The 19668-nt window shown below is 36.1% G+C and overlaps 1 protein-coding gene across 2 annotated transcripts in view; it reads right to left on the minus strand.

Moving 5' to 3' along the window:
* Nucleotides 1-19668, minus strand: part of RTN4 (reticulon 4) — a 73316-nt gene that overhangs the window by 49383 nt on the left and 4265 nt on the right. The window contains exons 2-3 of one of the 2 annotated variants that reach the window (XM_080812631.1): nucleotides 3463-3519; nucleotides 399-2792 (exon numbers count right to left, since the gene is read on the minus strand). The exons of the other annotated variant lie outside the window; for it this stretch is intronic. Coding sequence (XP_080668757.1) covers nucleotides 399-2792; nucleotides 3463-3519 — 2451 coding nt within the window. The remainder of the gene's footprint in view (nucleotides 1-398; nucleotides 2793-3462; nucleotides 3520-19668) is intronic. 2 annotated transcript variants of the gene reach the window in all.

The following is a 19668-nucleotide window of genomic DNA, read 5'->3' on the forward strand; positions in this document are numbered from 1 at the left end:
TGAAGTAATTTCTGGGAAAACCATAGTAAATACATTTTAAAATAGTTTTTTTTAATACCTCTTGCTCTTCATGCTATGAGGAAATACTGAAGGAAAAGAAAAGATAGAAAGACATAAAGCTGATTCTAATAAAATCTTCTAGTTCCATAGTATAATACAAAAAGGAGCAGTGAGTAACTGTGTGGAAAAAAAGTTACACGCAAGGGCGAGTAATGAGTACAAGAGGAGTTAAAAAAAAAAACACACACACTAAAACTTCTGAGACAATAGAAAAGAATTCTTATCAATGTGATATATTAGAGACTATAAATGTAATATGCTACAGAAAATGCAGTGGAATGTTCCATGGTAAGTCAAAAGGTGGCAAGAAAGTACAAAACAATGTATGGACTGATTACCTGAAGTTTTACTGAGCTCTGCTGAAAATATAGCAGATGGTGATCTGTTCTCTTGTTCTGTATCAGAAGGGGTTTTTTTCTCAGCTTCTTTCACAAGAACTGTGGGTTTGACTATACTGCCTATTTCTGTTTGAGTGGCCAAAGGAGAAACATCTGGAGGCAGTAAGGGCACCTTCGAAATATCAGACCTATCTTTGGAGAGTTCATCTGGGACATGGACTTTATCTTCCTCTTTAGGTTGTACATTCTTGAAAGAAAGGTCATGAGGTAACTCTGAGCCAGGTAATGACCCAGCTTCATCCTGGATATTAGCAATCTCATATTTGTGGGATACTTCTAGATCAGTATATTCCCCGGTTAATTTAGGAGAAGAATCAGTTTTAGAACTGACAAATGTAGGGAACTCATCTATAATCTCAATTGGAGATGAATCTGAAAATGTTTCACTCTCCCTTACTTTTGCTTCCTTAGCAATAAACACGCCGTCATCTGAATAAACTGCAGTACTGAGCTCCTTCATCTGCAAAGGAATTTTCTCCTTTTGGGTCAGTGCTGAAACTTCGGGAGATAAGGTATCTTCTGTGGTATCTAAATTGGGCTGAAAAGATTCCAAATACGGCTTTCCCCCCTCAGGTGGTCGTGAAGCACTGAGTTTTTCCTTAGTTTCATGTTCCATCACTGACTGAGAAGTGTCCATGAGATTTTCGTTCACAAGTATCACAGCTTCATCTTGTTTTGGTGGAACTTCAGGTATTGAATCATCACTAAATAAGTCCACCGGTTCAGAATCAGGTGAGGAATCCTCAACTAACTCAGAATGATCAGCCACTGGCTGTGCAACTTTTGCTATTTCTGAGTAATCGGAGAAATCGGAAGATGGTTCAGTAGAGAGCTTTGTTTCTTTAATTAAATCACATGCGATAGATATATAAGGAGTTTCTGTTTCTTGAACAGCTACGTTAGTACTTTCAGGCTCTTTCATTTCTTCCTTTATTCCTGATACATGTTTTAGGGATACATTCATGGCCTCTTCATACGGTGGTGGATTTTCCGGCTCAGGTTTTCTGCTTTCATACTTGGCGGAAGGAGGAGCTTCTAGCTGGGATGAACTGGGCTGCGTGGCAGGGGCAGCGGCACCAGCACCGGGAACTTGAGAATTTAATGGTGCTTCCATAACAATGTCAGGCAACACCGGTGAAGGACTGGCTTCAGATTCTTCAAAAGACGGGCAAAGCTGAGACGCCACAGGGTAGAGCGACTCCTGCAGGGCTTCTGATGTTTGAACCAAGTCCATTTTTGTTTCAAAAGCAATCTTTGTACCTGTAGCTTCATTCAATTCACTTTCACACGCTTCCTGTACTAAGTCTGGGGTTAGACCTTCAGCCATGTTTGCCACTACTTCCGCAGTCACCTTTGACACACTGTCTGTTGTGACATAATCGGCCTCAGAATCCTGTGTGGCTACAAAGAAAGGGTTTGATGTTTTGGTACTAAAATTCTTCTCCGTTACAATCTGGGCCTTTTTTTCTTCTATCTTTTTTTCATCTGTCTTATTTTCTGAAGTATGATCTTCCAACGAAGGAAAAATGTTTGTCGAAAGGTTTTCAGTTGCTGTCGGGTTAAAAGGAGCACATGTGATATATGCTCCTGAACCATCTTTTACAGCTTCTGGTGTACTGGGAAAAGAAGTATCATCATTACTGCTTTCACTATCTTTTTCATGATTTGTTTGCTCAGGGCTATCAGCGAAACATTTCTTATCCACTTTACTCTCCAACTTGCTCTCTACATTACCTCCATCGCTATCTTGCTTATGTGTGTCTTTTACATCCCAAACTCGCTCAAATGGTTTGAAGTCTGCATATTCTTCCCTCATGGGAGCTTCTGCTGCAATTCCCTTTTCAATGAAACTGTCCTTTGTTTTTTCTGGAGGCATAACTTTGTCCTCCTCTTTAACTGATTTATTAGTAAGGGCTATGGGTAACTCTTGTTGATTGCGAAGGATGTTATTACTAACTAAATCCTCTTTTTCATCTTCATTCTCTTCCTTAGGATTTGCTACTATTATGGCAGATTCTGCTTTTGGAGAGCCACTGAATGATAATCTCATTTCTGAGTATTCCAATTGTGAAAACTCGGCTAAATCTCTGTCTACAAATGGATTTTTTGCCTTCTCTGTGAACTCTTTAGAAGCTTCAGTTGAGGTTTCTTGAAGTGTTCCTTCGGTGCACAATACTGGTAAATTACCAAGATATTCATGTTCTTTAAAAGAAGCAGCTGAGAGGGGAGACAGAGAAGGAAGAGAAGCAGCAGTTTCAAGCAGGACAGATGGAAAATCCTCTTGACCAGCAGAAACAGTGTTACCTGGCTGCTCCTTCAAGTCCATAATTTTTTCTGTGACCATGGACAGAAAGGAAAGTTAGAGAATGCCAGCGTTCTCAGAGTTAAAGCAAGTTTTATGGCAGATTCAAAATACTGTTAGTAAAGAGTTAATGTTAACTAAAATTAAATGTTAATAACAATAAATAATCAAGTAGTCTTGAATCATTACTGAAAAAAATTAAAGCTATTGTCAATAAAACATGCATGGCTACAGAGCCAATTATATGCTATGAAAAGGCACAAATTGAGTCTCTGAGGAAAAAATCTCAAGTATAATCAACTGAGAAAAGCTACTTCTAACAAGCTTTAGAGGAAGACAAAAGAATTTGAGAAGAGTTTGACAGTGCAGAAAAGACACTGAATAATTCAATTTTAAAAAGAGTGGCATTCATTTCTATGAAAGCCTTTCAGCTATAAGTGCATTTGGAAAAAAGGACTAGTCAATATATAAATATAAATCAAGGGTCCAAGAATTCCTTATATATATATCCAATTTATTGGTTCTGTCCATTTCTCTCTTGTACATACATATAAAATATAAATTTCAACTTCTTCAATAGATAAACATTCTTGGAACCATGCTAATTTTTAGTAAACTCAAACCACTCTGTACAGAGTTAATAAAACTAAAGAGTTAAAGTTAGAATACACGGAGGATAAAAGGCTAGCAGAAAGAACTTGCCTGCAGAGGAGTGTATCACAGGCTCATATGCAGCAGGAAGAGCAAAAAGTGTCTCATCTGAAAAACAAATAGAATATAACCTCAGCAGAAATAAAGACAGAGTTTGAAGGAGACTAAAGGTAAGAGGAGCAAGCAAGGGTTCAGTTTGTAATGAGTTAACACAAAACTTTTACAAAGAAAAAGCCAAGATGGAAAAGAAAAAGTAGTACTATCAGTAGTACCATTAATTCAGATTATCATATATATTATAAAGATGATTAAATGATATCCGCAGAACCTATCATTTCTCAAGAGGCAATAACATGTTTATGTTAAAGAAATGTCATAAACCAAAGTGACTTTAAGATACTATTGTTCTCAGTTAATACATGGCATCCAAACTTTTATTCACATTTTCGGATAAGTAAATTTTTTTGCCCTAATCAAGGCCAAAATTTTAAAAATGCATTTGAATAAAATTAATAATTACTTTTGCTTAATCCTTTTTTATTAGCATATGTTCAGCTTAGAAGAACACTTCAAGAAAATCATGCATATGTTCTTATATTCCAGGTTGTCTATCTCTAAAGGAAAACATTCCAATAGTCACTGTACACTAGTCTGTGAGGATATTAACACTATGTACCACTGTTCAAATTGCAAAGAAAACACTAATTGTCATTAGGAAGATAATTATTATCATCAGTCTTGTTTTGTTTAAAATTAACATTGAGGGATACCTGTTATTCTTTTTTTTTTCTTTTTTTGAGAGATACAGAGAGAGAAAGAGAGAGCACGCACACATGATGGGGGAGAGGGGCAGAGGGAGAGGAAGAATCTTAAGCATGCTCCACACTCAGCACAGAGCCTAAAGTGGATCTCATGACCCTGAGATCATAATCTGAGCCAAAAATCCTGAGTCCAATGCTGAATCCACTGAGCCACCCAGGCATCCCAAGGGATACTTGTTATTCTAACTGTCTTACATGCAGGAAAACTCTTTTGTTATAAGTGGAGTTAATATCCCCCATTTTACAGGTTAAAAACAACCTGTAATTGTTGGGAGGTCATTAGGATTACAGGAGGTAATCTGTCTGTTGTGACATAATCGGCTTCAGAATCCTGTGTGGCTACAAGGAAAGGGTTTGATGTTTTGGTACTAAAATTGTTCTCCGTTACAATCTGGGCCTTTGTTTCTTCTATCTTTTTTTCATCTGTCTTATTTTCTGAAGTAGGATCTTCCAACAGCAGGACCATAGTCTGATAGGGTTAGTGCCTTTATAAGAAAAGACACTAAAGAGCTTGCTCATGCCTGTGTGACAACACTTCCTCCATGTCCCCGCTCCTCCTCTCCCTCTCTCGGAGCAACATTAAGAAGCCATGTGAGTGAGTGCACAGTGAGATGGCAGAGATAAGCCAAGAAAAGAGGCCTCAGAATGAAACCTACCCTGACTAAATCCTGATCTTAGACTCTCCAGCCTCCAGAATTGTGAGAAAATAAATTTCTGTTGGTTAAGCCACCCAGTCTATGGTATTTTGATGTGGCAGCCCAAGCCAACTAATATACTACATATTGGCATATTAAGCTTGCACAATGTCACTTTATAGCTGCAGTTGGAAGATCCTGAGCTAAAGGTCTTCTGTGGTTTACACTAGAGAAAGGCTTCTAGCAAAAGACAATTTGAAATAGCTTGAGGAATGACAGGAAGATATTCCTTTAGTGTAGAGGACCTAATAAATCTGGACATTTCTTTTTTTTTTTTTAAGATTTATTTATTTACTTATTTGACAGACAGAAATCACAAGTAGGTGGGGGCGGGGGGGGGGGAGCAGGCTCCCTGCTGAGCAGAGAGCCCAATGCAGGGCTCAATCCCAGGACCCTGAGACCATGACCTGAGCTGAAGGCAGAGGCTTAACCCACTGAGCCACCCAGGTGCCCCTAAATCTGGACATTTCTATCGGGAAGGACAACTTAGGACAACCTAGGCACGGTTGATCAATAGAAAAAAACAGAGATGTGGCTATCATGAACATGGACATGTCTCCCAAAGTCATCCCCCTTGGTGAATAAGAGTTAAATTCACAATATCATATAAATTTTAGATAAATCCATATTGGGCATGATACCATATCTGAAGGATTCTCAGGAATCCTGAGAAATCCTGAAGGGGAAATCCACGGTATACATTTAAAAAGGTTTTCTATAACTAGAACAATAGGTTGGAAGGGTAACTCATCCAAATCAGTAAGTCAAACCACCTTATGAGATTTTATAACACATACACATGTATACACACCTTTTTTTTTTTTTTTAAGGTTTTATTTGAGAGAGAGCGCGTGTGGGCAGAGGGATTGGGGAGCAGAGGGAGAGGGTCAAGCAGACACTGCACTGAGTTCGGAGCCTGATGTGGAGCTTGATCTCAGGACCCCGAGATCATGATGTGAGCCAAAATCAAGAGCTGGAGGTTCAACAGACTGAGCCACCCAAACGCCCCAGTGTGTACACACTTCCAAAAGACAACTTACTATGTGATCGTCTTTAATACAGTTTCTCTTTTGTAAGATGAGAGAATCTGAGAATTCCTTTCAGTTAAAATAATATATTATAATCTTATACAAAACTGAGATTTGGGGATCAAAGAACAGAACCAAATAATTACACAGGTGTTCCATTTAAATAAAAGGTAGCAACTCCTTAACAAAATGGCTGTTTTTTCATCTATTTAATATAATTAAAAGTTACTAATGCAGAGGCCAGTCTTCTTCAAAAGTGAACTCGAAACATGTTACTGTTAAAATTAGAGGGAAAACAAACTGCAACCAAAATTGTGCCAAAAATTTAAAGTATTTTTTAACATGTATCCTTATTCCTATCTAATACCAGACTCTCTCATAGTGGAAACTATATTCCTGGCACTTGGCCAAATGAGAACATTTACAAATTGGTATTTCAAATATTCACTGAATTTTGAAAAAAGAAAAATCACAAATTGAGAATCAGTCCAAATTAACTGTGAAATAAGTATTGCATTTCAAAAAGCACTTAGGGAAAAAACAAAAACAAAAACAGAAGAAGTCACTACCACTTGGCCCTCAAGAAGAATTGCTCTGACTTCTCACAAAGTGATCATGGGATCAAGCTGTCTGGGTTCAAATCCCAGATTCATCACTTAAACCTGTGTGACTTTGAGAAAGATACTACTTGTCCCTTCTGTGCCTCATTTCCTCATTTGTAAAATAAGTGTAAAATTTGTAAAATAACAGTACCTCTTCAAAATGTTGCCAGGGACAAAGGGGGAAGAATTAGAAACAACTTGCTCTAAGTCACAGAGCTAGGAAGCCAGAGAGCAAGGATATAAACATGTCTAACTCTCAAGTTCATGTGTTTTATCTTTTGGAGGGATTAGTTTATGCATAAATGCAACCAGTGTAAATTCTTCTTTCTTTATCAGCCCCTCAAGTTTGATTTCCCAAATTAAGGTAAATTGTGATCCAGCAAATACCCTGTTAATTATCTGAAATATTTGGTTATTTGCTTCTACTTCACAATATAATAATATTTATAGAGATAGTAATGCTGGCCAGGCACATTTATTTCAAATGCTCTTTCAATGCTCAAACCACCCCATAAAGTTAGGTCCTCCTGTTATCCTCATTTCAGAAATGAAGAAACAGGCATAAAAAGGTGGGTAAGTATCCCAGAGTCACAAAACTGAAAAATGATGGATCTGAGATTTCAATTCAGAGAGTATACAGGTCTATGCTCTTTTCTTTAACCATTCTGCAGCACCTCCTTCCCTGGACTTTATAAATTTAGAATTTTAAAATATTAAAAATTTTTGATTGACAACACTTACATATCATAAGCTACCAAATTCTAAGGCTAAAGAATTACTTTGTTTTGAAAAAAATCACTGATTTTAGGTTAGTCTTCCTTTTTCTGTAAAAGATCTTAACCTTCACAAGTGAATAATAAACTGTTTTATAATCAGGGACACTATATTAAAAGTGTAACATTACTGAGACATGTTACATATACACATATACTACTACTAGGTTTACAAAAAAGATAAACAACACCCCCTCTTTCTATGATCTGTGATTATGTCAAATTCTAACTACTGGATGAAACTGAAACTTCAGTCATCAACTTCATTTGTGCTATTCTGCACAAACAGAAAAAAATAATATTAAGGTCTTAATTCTACCCACACTAAGTAAAAACACAGTGGCATATTTAAACAAACAAGTTTTCACTAAATAATAAGCAAAAAGGAAGCCAGAATTATTCTATTAAGTCTCTCTTACCATCAAATTAATATTCCTAAAAGAATAATTCTAGGGCTGCCTGAGTGCCTCAGTCGTTAAGTGTCTGCCTCAGGTCATTATCCCAGGGTCCTGGGATCAAGCCTGGCATTGAGCTCCCTGCTCGGCGGAAAGCCTTCTTCTCTCTCTCCCACTTCCTCTGCTTCTGTTCCCTCTTCTCACCGTCTCTCTCTCTCTCTCTGTGTCAAATAAATAAAATCTTTAAAAAATAAGAAAGTTAAAAAATAGTAATTCTATATATTCTCTTGCACAAAACATTTAAAAGCTTCCAGTTATCCACTGAATTTTACCTGAAACTCTTAAAGCCCTGCAATATATAGCCCCCAAGTTAGCTATCTAAACTTATTTCAATGACTCTTCCTAACCAAACCCGTTCTTCCACCTCCTGTGTATCAAAATGCTCACATCCAGTAAAACACAAATTCACCATATGCAGCCTTACTTTCTTTTTAAAACACACTCATCCTTATTTTTTCTAATCTCTATTTCCAGTTATCTAAGCTCAGAAAACTAAGTAACTTATTCAAAGTCACAAAGCTAGTTAATGACAAAGCTAGAAAATTATAATTTAACTATCACTATAATCAGATAGATATTTATTTCCTTATTACCCTCAGTAAAATGACTAGAATCATTACACTTTTGACAGTATGAAAGATGAATACCCTTCATAAAACCACTTTTTCCAAATGAACTATTCCTAATTGTTGGTCCTAATGCTAGTTTCATTTCCTTACTCAAGTTTAAATCTAGAGAGTAAATTTAGACTGTTTCAGGGTATATACTTTGAATACTAATTATTTCCATCACACAAGGATTGATTTCAAAATTAAAGTTCACTGAAGAGATTTATCTTTTTAAGTAAGTCACTTTTTTAAAAAGTAAAAGTGGTATGTCAGTTTTGAACTTACTACTCATCAATTTAAAATAGGCTATCATGATCTCACTAATGTTCACACACTCTTATATTGAATATTTTTCTTGACATGTTCATTTCAAAACCTGCTTATCAACCAAAAGTATAACTGGTTGATAAAAATCATAACTAATTCATAAAAGACAGGAAATAAACTGCATTTTAAAATCATAGAGAATTTCTGCTATGAGAATAATTCCATCAGATTAACCTAACATAAATAACTACAAAACAGGGCAAAATATTGAAGCAACTATCTTGGGACACTGGACAACAGGAAGCAGAGGGGGTGATTCCTGAGAAGCAAGAAGCATACCAGATGATGCCCTGGCTTTCTGCTTGAAAGCCCTTTGTCTACAGCACAGGAGGCCAAGAATACTGCACTCTTGTTAGGTTGAAGAAGCTGCTGACTTGTCTGGAATTTGTGGGGCAAGGTAACATAAAAAAGAAAACTTCATAGAAAAGGAGCTCCAGAAATCTGGATAGAGGGCCCTTTGAAATCTTTGGCTCAACTATGCTGCACATATATGGCACAAGACTTACAGAGGCCAAGCAGAGAATCTATGATAGAGTTTAGGAGAACAGATATTTCGGGGGTCAGACTCTACACTGGAAGACCTGACCAGAAGTTTTTGACAAACCAGAGTGGAGAGATCTTGCTGAACACAAGTATAAAAATGAGACCCCAGAAAAGGCATACCTTTAAAGGAAGACTACTTTAACCCTAAAGGTTACCTAGTCTAGGTTACTTGGTCTAGATTTGGACCAAAAATCAGCAAAATATGGCTTCTGGGCTAAAATTATATTGGAAGACAGCCAAGTCCATCTGTGTGATGCATTGTCTATGGCTACTGTGGCATTATAAGGGCAAACTTGAGTAGTTACAAAAGAACCTGTAGGACCACAAGCCTAAAATATTTATTGTTTCACTCTTAAAAAAAAAAAAAAAGCCAACACCTGCTCTGGACCCTCCTTTTAAAATCATGACATGAAAGATCAAGATGATTTGCTAGCGAATTAAGTGACTTCCAGAACAACACTAACAACACATCCATGACAACCAGTAGAGAATAAAATATTACTCAACATGAAAAGACAAAAGAAAATAGGACCATAAATAAGAAAAAACAGCTAATATAAACAAAGAAGTAAACATTTTATTAGCAAACATTATAATGAAAATTAAAATAGCTCTCAAGTATATACAGCAAAAGATGGGCATAATGAGTGAACAGAGAATCTTTGTAGAGAAATACAGTCCAGAAGAGAGAACCAACTAAAAATTCTATGACAGAAAATTATATTAAGTGAAAGAAAAATTCACTAGATGGGCCTAAAAGCAGATTGGGTGGTAAAGATCAGTAAGCCTAAAGAATGAGCAATTAGAAACTATCCAAACTGAAGCACAGCATGGGGAAAAAAAGAAGTCTCAGCAACCTGTGAGACAATCAAGCAGTTAAATTATATGTAATTGGAGTCCCCAAAACAGCCAACAATGACTGAAGCAGAAAAATAAATAAGTAAAGATAGTATGGCCTAAAATTTGACAACTGTGATGGAAAATACCAGCTCAAGGGACCAAGAAAGCTCAATGAATAAACACTGAGTAGAATAAACACAAATCCACAAAGAAGTATACTGTCAAGATCAAACTGCTGAAAACCAAACACATAAAAAATCTTAGAAACAAAGGAAAAAGGCAGGGAAACAATAATAAGAATGGCCTAACCAATCACTAGAGACAATGGAATGCAAAAGATAATATCTTTATGTGACAAAAAATCTACCAACTACCATTATATATAGTCAATTCTTATTATTCACTGATTGCCTATTTGCCCACTGCCTACTCACTAAATTGATATTCCCCAAATCAACACTTAATAGCAGTGGATGTGTGCAGAGCAGCGAACCCAGCATATGTTCCCAGGTGAGGTCAAACAAGGCAGCCCCATGCCTTCTTGCTTCAGCTCTCATACTGAAAACAAGTATACTTTTTGCAGTTTATTTAATGCCATATTTTTTCTTTTTTGTGTGTGATGTTTTTGGTGACTGTGCTATTTAAATTGTCCTCTAAGAACGGTGCTTTAGTACTGTCTGATGTTCTTAAACACAAGAAGGCCATGATGTGCCTTACAGAGAAAACACATGTTTTAGATAAGCTTCATCCAGGCATGAGTTACGTAATACTGGCCATGAGTTCAATGTTAATAAATCAACAATATACATTAAATAATGCATCTTTAAATATAAACACACATAAAACAAAGTTATATATTCATCATTAACAAAAATGGTATGACTAGCGGTTCATAGGAACCTAACCCTGTATTTCCTCTAGAAGCAACGATTCAGTATTCGCTAATTCAGTATCTTCTGTGACTATTGAACTTAACTACCATGAACAACAAGACTGACAATATTCATCAGAAATATGCTTCAAGGGGCACCTGGGTGACTCAGTCAGTTAAATGTCTGCCTTCAGCTCAGATCATGATCCCAGGGTTCTGGGATTAAGCCCCGCATTGGGCTCCTTGCTTAGTGGGGAGTCTGCTTCTCCCTCTCCCTGTTGCTTCCCTTGCTTATGTACCTTTTCTCTAATAAATAAATAAAATCTTTTAAAAAAAATATGCTTCAAAAATACAGATGAATACAAACATTACTAGATAATAAAAGATGAAAACAAAAGCTGAAAGAAATTGTCACCAAGAGATCTGTACTACAATAAATGTTCAATAAGCTCTTCAGACTGAAGGAAAATGATACCAGGTAGCAACCTGGATCTTCAGAAACAACGAACAAAAATGTTAAATATCTGAGTAAATACAAAATATTCTCATCTCATAATTTCTTTAAAGAAGTGGTAAATATGAGTAGACATATATTATATATAGAATTATATATATTACATATATATATTGATTTTTGAATCTCAAATAATTATCGTATGCAAAATAAGTGGAATAGGCAGGCATGCCTACTATGTAATATATATTCAGTTTCCCTAAGCTCAAGGTTCCTCTCCTGCAATACAGCACAGTAAGTTTAAGTGTCACTTGGCCCTCTTAGCATTGCCCCACGGGAAATGGGGCTTAGGATACCTGTATAAGAAAATGCTGAGGGTGCCTGGGTGGCTCTGTGGGTTAAGCCTCTGCCTTCAGCTCAGGTCATGATCTCAGGGTCCTGGGATCAAGTCCCGCATCGGGCTCTCTGCTTGGCTGGGAGCCTGCTTCCTCCTCTCTCTCTGCCTGCCTCTCTGCCTGCTTGTGATCTCTGTCTGTCAAATAAATAAATAAACTCTTTAAAAAAGAAAAGAAAATGCTGATATGCCAGCTATTATCACTGCTATAAGTAATAAAGTCCTTTGTCCCTGACCCAGGCATCTTTGTCTTCTGCCAGCATTCAAGAAACTGTGACAAGCTATCCTGTTAGCTTGTTATGGGATAAACACTGTTTCAAACCCTAAAATATCATTTTCCATATATCGCTCTCTAGACTGAATGCAATCCCAATCAAATTCCCAGCAGACATTTTCTAGACATGAACAAGCTGATTCTAAAATATGTATGTCAATATAACGGACCTAGAAAGAACAATAGTACTTTGGGGGAAAAAAAGCAAAATTTGGAGTAGGCATACTACTTGATTTTTAGACTACTGCAAAGCTATAGCAAACAGTATTGGTATAAGGATACCAAAAAATAGATCAACAGAACAAAATAGATGTACAAACACAGACATACTTATATGGCCACTGATTTTCAACAAAGGCACCAAAGCAATAGAGCAAGACAAATTCTTTCCAAAAAAAAAAAAAATCTCTGGGATAGCTGAATATCTATATGAAAAAAATAAATCCCAAACTGTAACACTTCCACAGACAAACATTAATTCAAGATGTATCTAGATTTAAACATAAAAGCTAAAACTATAAAGCTTTTGGAAAAAACACAGAATGTCTTCACAACCTTGGAGTAGGCAAAGATGTCTTGGACAGCACACAGAAAGCACTAACCATAAAAGTAAAAACTGATAAATTAAGAATTTTTCAGAATTAGAAAATCATACTCATCAAAAGAAACCATCAACAAAAGTAACAGGCAAGATACAGATTAGAATATATTCACAATGTATATATCTGACAGAAGACTCTCATCCAGAATATATTAAGAACTCCCTATGAGCAGTAAGAAAAAGACATACAAGACAATGTAACAACAATGTAACAACAAATTACTTGGACACTTCACAAAAGAAAACATACAGGTAGCCAATAGACATGTAAAAGTCCTCTAATTCGGGGCACCTGGGTGGCTCAGTGGGTTAAAGCCTCTGCCTTGGACTTGGGTCATGATCCCAGGGTCCTGGGATCAAGCCCTGAACGGGGCTCTCTGCTCAGCGGGGAGCCTGCTTCATCCTCTCTCTCTGCCTGCCTCTCTGCCTACTTGTGATCTCTGTCTGTCAAATAAATGAATGAAATCTTTAAAAAAAAAAAAAAAGTCCTCTAATTCATTAATGATTAGGGAGATCTAAATTAAGACCACAATGAAAAACAATTATGCATCCACCAGAATGGCTAACATGAGAAAGACTGATTATCAAATGTTGGTGAGAATGTGAAACCACCACAACTCTCCTATTGTGAGTTGGATGGAAATAAATTGACTTGATGGAAGTAAAGGACTCTGGAGAACAGTTTGGTAATTTCTTATAAAGTTAATTATATACTTAGCTCATGACTCAGCAATTCTAACTAGTTACTCTTCTCAATTCTACTCTCTTTACCAAGAGAAATGAAAACCTATGTCCACAAAAGACCTATGCAAGAATGTTCATAGCATTCTTTTGTTCATAGTAGCCAGAAGCTATAAATAATCCAAGTCCATCAACAAGTGACTAATTCAACTATGGTATAGTCTTATCGTGGAATACTACTTAGCAGTAAAAAGGAACCAACTGCTGATACCTGCAACATCATTGATAAATCTTAAAAACATACTGAAAGCAAGTAATCAGACATAAGAGTACATACCACATGATTCCATTCACATGGTGCAATATAACAAGCAAAATTAATCTGCAGTGAAAGAAATCAGAACAATGTTGGTTGGGACTGAGGGAGGCTGGAGGAAGGTTGGAACAAGAATTGAATTTAATTGACTACAAGGACCCAAGGGATATTTCTGGGATGATGTAAATGTTCTCTATCTTGACAGTGGTGTGGGCTAATGAGTGGATACACTTGTCAAAACATAAAACTGCTATAACTTAAGATCTATGTATTTTACTGTATATAGATTATATCTTAATACAAACATTAAAATGAAAAAAAGTGTATGAGCATTCTTCAACAAATAAATTTTGGGGAGATAATCCAAGAGAACAAAGAACAGGTAATGAGACATAAAACAAATCAATCCATTGTAATATGTAGACGTTTGAATTCTAATTTTTTTAAAAAAACTGGTGAAAAAATAAAAACAAAAAAGACCATTCACAACATATACACACTAAATGGTTATTTGATAACATTAATTTTTGTGAAATATATTGGGGAACCATCTGATTATTGAGTGTTCCAGTTATGTTTGGCAAAAAGGAGTAGTTACAGTTTGCAAAATCTTTATGAGGGTGTGGGATTGGGAGAATGGACCATGGGTTGATGGCTATTGGGACTCAGTGACAGCTAAGTCAACTTTCATTCACTATTCTGTCTTTACATTTCAAATTTTCTACAACAAAAAGTATAAACTTTTTAAGTCCCTCCAAAAGAAACAAGGCAATGTAAACATACTAAAACTCTATCATATAGAAGCAATTTTCACCAGTTTTGCCCACATCTCTTTTAGCAATTAAAATACGTATGTTTGGGGCGCCTGGGTGGCTCAGTGGGTTAAAGCCTCTGCCTTCAGCTCAGGTCATGATGCCAGGGTTCTGGGATCGAGCCCCGCATGGGGCTCTCTGCTCAGCAGGGAGCCTGCTTCCTCCTCTCTCTGCCTGCCTCTCTGCCTACTTGTGATCTCCGTCTGTCAAATAAATAAAATTTTAAAAAAAAAAAGGAAATTTTAAAATACATATGTTTGATTCTATCAGTGCTAAACTTAACTATAGCTCCTGATGAACATGTTCCATTAACAAAACTTTAGTTAAGAGGGTCAAAAGAAAGTTTCGTGGAATAAAGGGCACCCAGATGGCTCAGTCAGTCAAGCATTCTACTCCTGATTTCAGCTCAGGTCCTGATCTCCACATTGTTTGAGCGCTGCCTTGGACTCTGTGCTCAGCAGGGAGTCTGCTTGAGATTCTCCCTCTCCAGCTCTCTCTTTGTTTTTATCAAGTTGCTTTGCATAAAAATTAAAGTAACAGAACTTGATAGATTTAATATTAAACCTTCCTATAATTTAACATTGTTGTTGATTAGTTGAAACTGAGAAGTTTTAAAGGCTATTTATGAAAGGGATTTACATGGTTTAATTTCCTTAAAACAAAGAAAAAAATTTTTTAAGGAAATTCCCTTCTTTTTTTTAGATCAAAGACAGCAGTAGCTTTAAGAAATGTTTTTCAGGGTACCTACGTTGTACAGTTGGTTAAGCAACTGACTCTTGGTTTTAGCACAGGTCCAGCTTTCATGATTCGTGGGAATTGACCCCTGCATCAGGCTTTATGTTCAGTGAAGAGTCTGCTTAAGTTTCTCTCTCCCTCTCTCACTCTCTGCTCCCCCTCCAATGCTCTCTCTAAATAAATAAGTAAATCTTTAAAAAAATGTTTTTCATGCTCTAGGTCAGGTTTACCTAGCACTGTCAAAACACTGAGATAAATTAAGTCTAATAGTGGCACCCTCCAATTACTCAAGTCACAAGTCAATCTGTAAAACTGGAGACAAAAAATATGCAGGCCAACCTAGAACCCAATTAAGATTTTTTCTCTTTTCACAAAAGATGTTGACAAGTAGGTAAGTTTATGATCACCCCTACAGTACAATCACAAGACTCCTCTGGTTTTAAGACAGCAGAAAGTTTTTTACAACAAGGGTCTTGTATTTTTCCCTTTATCTGCTACATGCAGTTCTCATAAATTCTCTCTACTCATCTTTTTATAATGTAGTCTTTTTAAAAAAGATTTTATTTATTTATTTGACAGACAAATAGGCAGAGAGGCAGGCAGAGACAGAGACAGGAGGAAGCAGGCTCCCTGCTGAGCAGAGAGCCCAATGCGGGGTTGGATCCCAGGACCCTGGGATCATGACCCGAGCCGAAGGCAGAGGCTTTAAGCCACTGAGCCACCCAAGAACCCCTCTACTCATCTTTTTGTCCCCTTATTTAGCCCTAAGCCTGGCTTTAAAAGAAAAGAAAAAAAAGGAGTGTGCTAATTTTTTAACTAACACTGAACTTCTAAGGGACCACCAAGATAACCAGACAACTGCTAAACCTGTATAAACAACAAAACTTTAAGAGCCGCCTTCTCACAATTCCATCAGTGGGAAGAATAAGCTATTAAAGAAATCATGTTTCGTTTTGTTTTTAAAACCAGTGGGCCACTTAAGGATTCAAAGACTGCTAAAACAATAATCCAATATTTAGTAGCTACAGCTCTAACTACAAGAGTATAGAGAATGTTTCTTCCCTTCTCAAGTCGGTTTTTTTTTTTTTTTTGAGAAACCAAAAAGTGAGATGACTTCTTTTTACCAGTCTATATGCATGATCAACTGAAAAGAGGAGGTCAAATACCTATATAACCCAGAATTTCAAGTGTTTCATGCTAAGTGGGCCAGAATACTTGAAAGTTGCCTTTTAAAGCCTATATTTCACATAATTATAAACTAATTTTAAAAAATACATGTTAATAAAAACCAGGTTTGTAGAAAAAATATGTAATATCAATCAAAAAAGATACATCAATTCTCCCCTAAATTAATGAATAAATTTAATGTAACCACACTATAATTCCAATAGAGAGAGGGGGGATTAAATAAACAAATTTTAAAGATAAAGTAGAAAACTATACATGCATTGATAGCCAGAAAAAATAATTCTGGAAAATGCTATCAGCTAGTATTTCATTTGAAAGTTATAGCAATTAAAACAGTTTGGTACCTATACATGAAAAGACAAAGACATGGAACAGAAGAGGAAATATTTCACCCATTCTACAAGCATATGACAAAAGTGTCATTTTAAAAGAGTAAAGATAAGATGGATGATTCAACACAAATGGCGTTTGGAAAAATGAGAAATCATGTTGAATAGTAAAATTATATCATTACTTTACTCCCTAAAATGAAATAAACTACAGAGAATGAAAGAATTAAATGTTAAAATGAAATCACAAAAATCATAAAAGTACTAAGGGAAACATGGGAGCATCTTTTACAATCTTAGAAGTCTTCCTAAGAATTACACAAAACTCAATGACTTGTATGACTCAAAAGCATAAAAGAAAATGATAAATGTGACTACATAAAATTTCTGCACAAAAAAATATGCCAAAGATCAAAATACAAATAACCAATCATGAAAAAAGTTTTCAGGACACAACAAAAGGCTAATTTCCTTACAATAGATGAAGTGTTCCTAAGTCTGTGAGAACAAAAACCTAAAGGAAGAACAGTCAAAAGCTGTGATCAGAAAAAAACTTACTGGCACATAAGCCAAAAAAATACTACGAAATGTAAATTTTTTAAAAAAGAAAATTTCCTAATCCATTTACTAGTCTTACCAATACACCGTATTGGTAAAGACATAAGGAAAAAGATACTCTAAGCACAATACTGGTATGACTAGAGGCTCCAATAACTCTTTGTAATACAATTTGGCATTCTCAAAGTTTTAAACACAGATACCCTCTGAACCAGAATTTCTACTTGCATGAATTTATCCTACAACACATAAAACAATGTGTATTCCCAAAGAAGTATATACAAGTGTTAACAGCAACATTATTTATAACAGAAAAAGTTGAGAAACAACCCAATTAACCACCCATAAGAGATTCATCAATGATTCATCCATATACCTTGTACATGTAAATAAATAAATGCTTTCATTCATAAGAATTCATGAGAGAAAATATTGTAATTCTAGGGCTATAGAGAATCTGAAGGTCAGTTTTCATCTATAATATCATATTCATTCAACAAATCTCTTGAGTGCCTACACCACATCTAAGGCACTGTGCTCAGCAATGAAGATATGTCACATCGTCCTTTTCCTCAAGGGAAAAAAGAGACATAGCCCCTTACCCAAAGGAGCATACCATCTGGCAGAGAACAGAAATAAGTAAACATACCATTACCATATATGGTATGATAGATACAATGAGATAAGAATAGAATGTTATGAGAATACATGAGCAAAGCAACTTAAAAATAAACACCATTCCAAAAACAAAACAGCTTAAACATAAAATGATTAGCTCCTCTTTTAGAGTTAAAAAGAATCATTAGCCAACAGTCTAAGAAGAACTTAGCATCAGTGAAGCTGGGTCCCACCTTTTTGCATGTCTATGTCCCTTAGAAGCCAGCCACAAAAGTCACATTCACCCTATTAAACACTGAAGAATTATGGTCTGCCTTTACAGTTTCCATTTCTGATGCTGTCACCCCCAAAGGGACCTTCTAGATTCTATATTTAGAAAAGGAACAAAAAGTCTCAAAGAATGTACTGTAAGACTAGTGTATCTACAACATTACTTCTACTTAATCAGAAGTTTCAGGAAAGAAGAAATACCATCCACTGAGTAGGTACTTTTTCCTGGGCTAGCACAGTACCTTTAAAATGTGCCATTTAATTTGGGGCCTTGCATCAGTAGTCTTTCAAATAAATTGCTTTTAGGTAGATTATGAAATAACTACATATAAAACAGAGCCAATTATTAGATAATAGATAATATGCTCCTTAGAAAATTTTTTTATAAAGATAACAAATCTTGGGACACCTGGGTGGCTCAGTTTGTTAACATCTGCCTTCCGCTCAGGTCATGATCCCAGGGTTCTTGGATTGGGTCCCGCATGGGCTCCTTGCTCAGCAGGGAGCTTGCTTCTCCCTCTGCCTGCCACTCCCCCTGCTGTGCACTCTAATAAATAAATAAAATCTTTAAAAAAAAAAAAAAGATAGCAAATATTCCAAGTTTACAGGGATATAGTGCTAAAATAGCATGTTTTTAAATACTATTCCTCGTAATGAGGTATTTATCAGCGGTTCAATATATATCCACCACTTCATTTTAAAAAGGTTTGAGGGAGCTTGCCAGTTACTAAAAAGGACTATAAATTTGACACAGAGCATGCTAGGAACCAATCTAAAATGTAACTCAACTTATACATAAGGAGCATACCAGTTCCCAATTTTTATTCCCAGTCAGAAATTAGAAATGGCTTAACAAAAATTATTCAGAATCTGTAAATTCATCAGTTCTTTTCCTTGTTACCATTTTCAAAGGAGGACAGGGTATGGATAGGGTATGAGATAGTTCCTTCTGTAGAAGCAAATGCTTCCTGGTAGAGTCACATCACTGTTTACTTGAATTTTATATTAAGAATTAGCACTTAAGATTTTAAACTATACATCACTGAAAATCTTTTAACATTTCTACTATGTGCTCTTATGCCAATGTATCTAATCGCATAATTAATGACTTTAAAAAAGACTAATAATTTTTAATCCCAAGCCATAAGCTACACCTATAAGCAGCATTCAATTCTATACAAATTTCCATTTCAATTTTTTTTTAAGACTTTTATTTATTTATTTGACAGACAGAGACCACAAGTAGGCAGAGAGAGAGAGGAAGGAAGCAGGCTCCCTGCTGAGCAGAAAGCCCGATTCAGGGCTCGATCCCAGGACCCTGAGATCATGACCTGAGCCAAAGGCAGAGGCTTTAACCCACTGAGCCATCCAGGTGCCCCCAAATTTCCATTTCAAATAACATATTTGGACAGTCTGAAATTGATTTAGTAAGCACCAACATTCTTTTCCTTCTATTTACATCTT

This window comes from Martes martes (assembly GCF_963455335.1).
Source record: "Martes martes genome assembly, chromosome: 9".
Classification (NCBI taxonomy): Eukaryota; Metazoa; Chordata; class Mammalia; order Carnivora; family Mustelidae; genus Martes; species Martes martes.